This window comes from Coffea eugenioides, chromosome 10, assembly GCF_003713205.1.
Source record: "Coffea eugenioides isolate CCC68of chromosome 10, Ceug_1.0, whole genome shotgun sequence".
In the NCBI taxonomy this organism is placed as follows: Eukaryota; Viridiplantae; Streptophyta; class Magnoliopsida; order Gentianales; family Rubiaceae; genus Coffea; species Coffea eugenioides.
In genome coordinates this window covers 5,834,234-5,836,934 of record NC_040044.1, presented here as the reverse complement: position 1 = coordinate 5,836,934, position 2,701 = coordinate 5,834,234, and the positions used below count along the sequence as shown (strand labels likewise).

Here is a 2,701-nt window from a genome sequence, read left to right as displayed (position 1 = left end):
TTTAGTTGTAGTTTATTAACTTTATTAAATTGACTAAATGTTACATGAATTGAGTTTGTTGTTCAGACATGGCTAGGACTAAGAAACGAAGAAATTCCAGTAGCAGCCGACTTATTGATGAACCAATTGATGAGCATATGGAAAATCAGTCTATAAGAGTGGAAGAGCTTCAGAACACAGGTATTAGCAAGAGCATTTGAGATTTTTAAGTATATTATTGCATATACACTAATAAATATTGTTCTTATTTTTTTAGATGATGAGACTGATGGTGATGTGGAGGCAAAAAAAACACGAGGGCCAACATATATGACAAGTGTTTGGGGTCAGCCTACATCGCATCGTTATAAAGTTAAATTCAACAAACTTGGCAAACCAGTGGGCAAAAATAAATCAAGATTTACAGAGTTCTTGGGTACAATATCAAGAAATGGTTCATATGCCCCAATTGACGTCCAAGATTGGCGAAAAATTGACAATTCTCGGAAGAAAGACATGTTAAAGATTGTCAAGGTAATAAAGCTTAAATCAGTTAAAACTTGTATCAATATTTGTTAGTTATTTATGATATGATGGGTGGAATCTAAGCACATGAAATATATTGTAGGAAAAATTTGATGTCCCTCCCAGTGCAAAAATTTGGATTCTTCGTGCTTTGGGCAAGTATTGGAGGAATTGGAAGGCATGGATTAAAGCAACATACTACAAGCCAAATATACAAGTTGAAACTCAAATGCTCAATTTAGATGTGAGAGTGGTAAAAGATCAATATAAAGTCATTGCTGATTATTGGGAGTTAGAAGAAACAAAGGTATATGTATATTCCCTTTATGTAATAGTATATCAGTATTTTAGAGTTATTTCTAAATTATTTGTATGTGATATAGAAAACTAGTGAAAAAAATAAAAATGCAAGGGCAATGAAGACCACGAATCATAATACCGGGAAGAAATCATTTGCCCAGATTCGAGCAAACATGGTAAACATTTCTGGCTATTCTATTATGCTTTATTTAATATTATTTCAATTTGTTTAAACAAAAATTCTTTTTGATACAGAAGAAAAAATTAGGCCGCAATCCTTCACGAGTTGAAATGTTCAATCACTGCTACACTGATAACAAAGGAAACCCATCTAGTAGTGCAGCAGCTAATATTATGGTAAGTAAAATCTTTCATTATGCTGTTTACTTGCTTTAAAATATATTAGAAAGATCTATCCATTACTTTCTAATCTATATTAGGATTGTACAAATGTAATCATTGTCTTACTCTTTACCCTTTTGCAGCTTGCAATGAATGAAAAGGTTAGTCAATTGCCTCCTGATACTGAAGATCCTATTGGAAAAAATGATGTATTTGCACAAGTAGTTGGGCAAGACAAGCATGGGCATGCACGGATGTATGGTTTTGGTATATGTCCAACTGATGTGTGGGGTGATGAACCTAGTCGAAGTGGATCTCAGCGACTAGTGTTGGATCAAAAACATGAAATATTAGAGATGAAGGCAAAATTTGCTCGCTCAGCAAGAGGAACAAATTAAAGATCAAGCAAGAGAACTTGCTAACCTGAAAGCTTATTTAGAGCAACAAAATGGTCATAACTTGCTGAATCAATCAAGAATCACTTCAACATCATCTAATCATATCTCAACCTCAAGTTCCAGTCTTAGACCTCTTAAAGTAAGTTTTTTAATATATTTGTTCGGTAATGCCAGCCCTCTTTGCTTGATAATGATCTGATATTTAGGCATGTTGTGGTATTACAATATGAAAGCAATTTTAGTTTATTTATTTTTATTTTTATCTCATGTTACTCTTTGCATGAATGACCAAAGATTACTAAGATGATGCTGACCAAAGATTACATTTCTCTGTGCTGTGTTTATTACTTGAACTGTAATGTTGAAGCTTTTAATTTCTCCAATCTGACTGAAGCGTAGAGTTGATGGAAATATGCTAACTAAGTATCCCAAAGGCTATTCGATAGACATTTGATATGCGCTGCTGGCTGTATCAACATTAGTAACACTTTTGCTGTTTTGCTTGAAAGGGATTTCCTTGAAATGGTCCGACCATGTAGATATGTTTTGCTATTACAATTTGAAAGCAATTTTAGTTTAGTTATTTTTATATTTGTTACATGTTACTCTTGAGTAGTTGTGGACTTTTGTAGAAGTATGGACTGGAATTTTGATGTGACTAATTTGCATATGGTTAGTTTTCTGATGTTTCGAGTTTTGCATTTTCATGTAGGAGGGAGACTGGATTTCTCTTTTTAGCTTAGATGAGCCAACAAAAGTTGTGGCAATTGGACGGCTTCAATCCCTTGATCCTTCTACAATAGTTGGAGGCCAACCACTAGGTTCGAATTGGTGTGAAGTGCTAGTTCAAGTTGTGGTTGAACGTGATGAGCATTTGATTAGGCCTTATGTGCCTTTGCAGACAATTGCTGATTCAATTGGTGCTCCTATAGCTTGGCCAACAAAACTAGTATGTTTTTCCTTTTCTAGCTTTCAAATTATGTTAACTGTTAATATCTTATATGTTTGTTTCATTCGATAATTACGATAGATTTTAATACATAATATACTTATGCTATAGGTAAAAATTTGCGAAGATTGATGTGCTGAAATTCAAAAGTGGACAAGGTGTTGCAGCATATGGATACTTATCCACTTATATGGAAGTGCTCTAACTG

General features: G+C 33.8%; 1 protein-coding gene across 1 annotated transcript; it reads left to right on the top strand.

Annotated features, from left to right (window-relative positions):
• The first annotated feature begins 68 nt into the window (after positions 1 to 68).
• Positions 69 to 1,544, top strand: LOC113750276. Its single transcript, XM_027294274.1, has 5 exons — positions 69 to 180; positions 257 to 513; positions 608 to 811; positions 1,060 to 1,161; positions 1,290 to 1,544. Exons 1-5 carry the CDS (start codon positions 69 to 71, stop codon positions 1,542 to 1,544), a joined length of 930 nt encoding a protein of 309 aa, XP_027150075.1.
• The last annotated feature ends 1,157 nt before the right edge of the window (positions 1,545 to 2,701 follow it).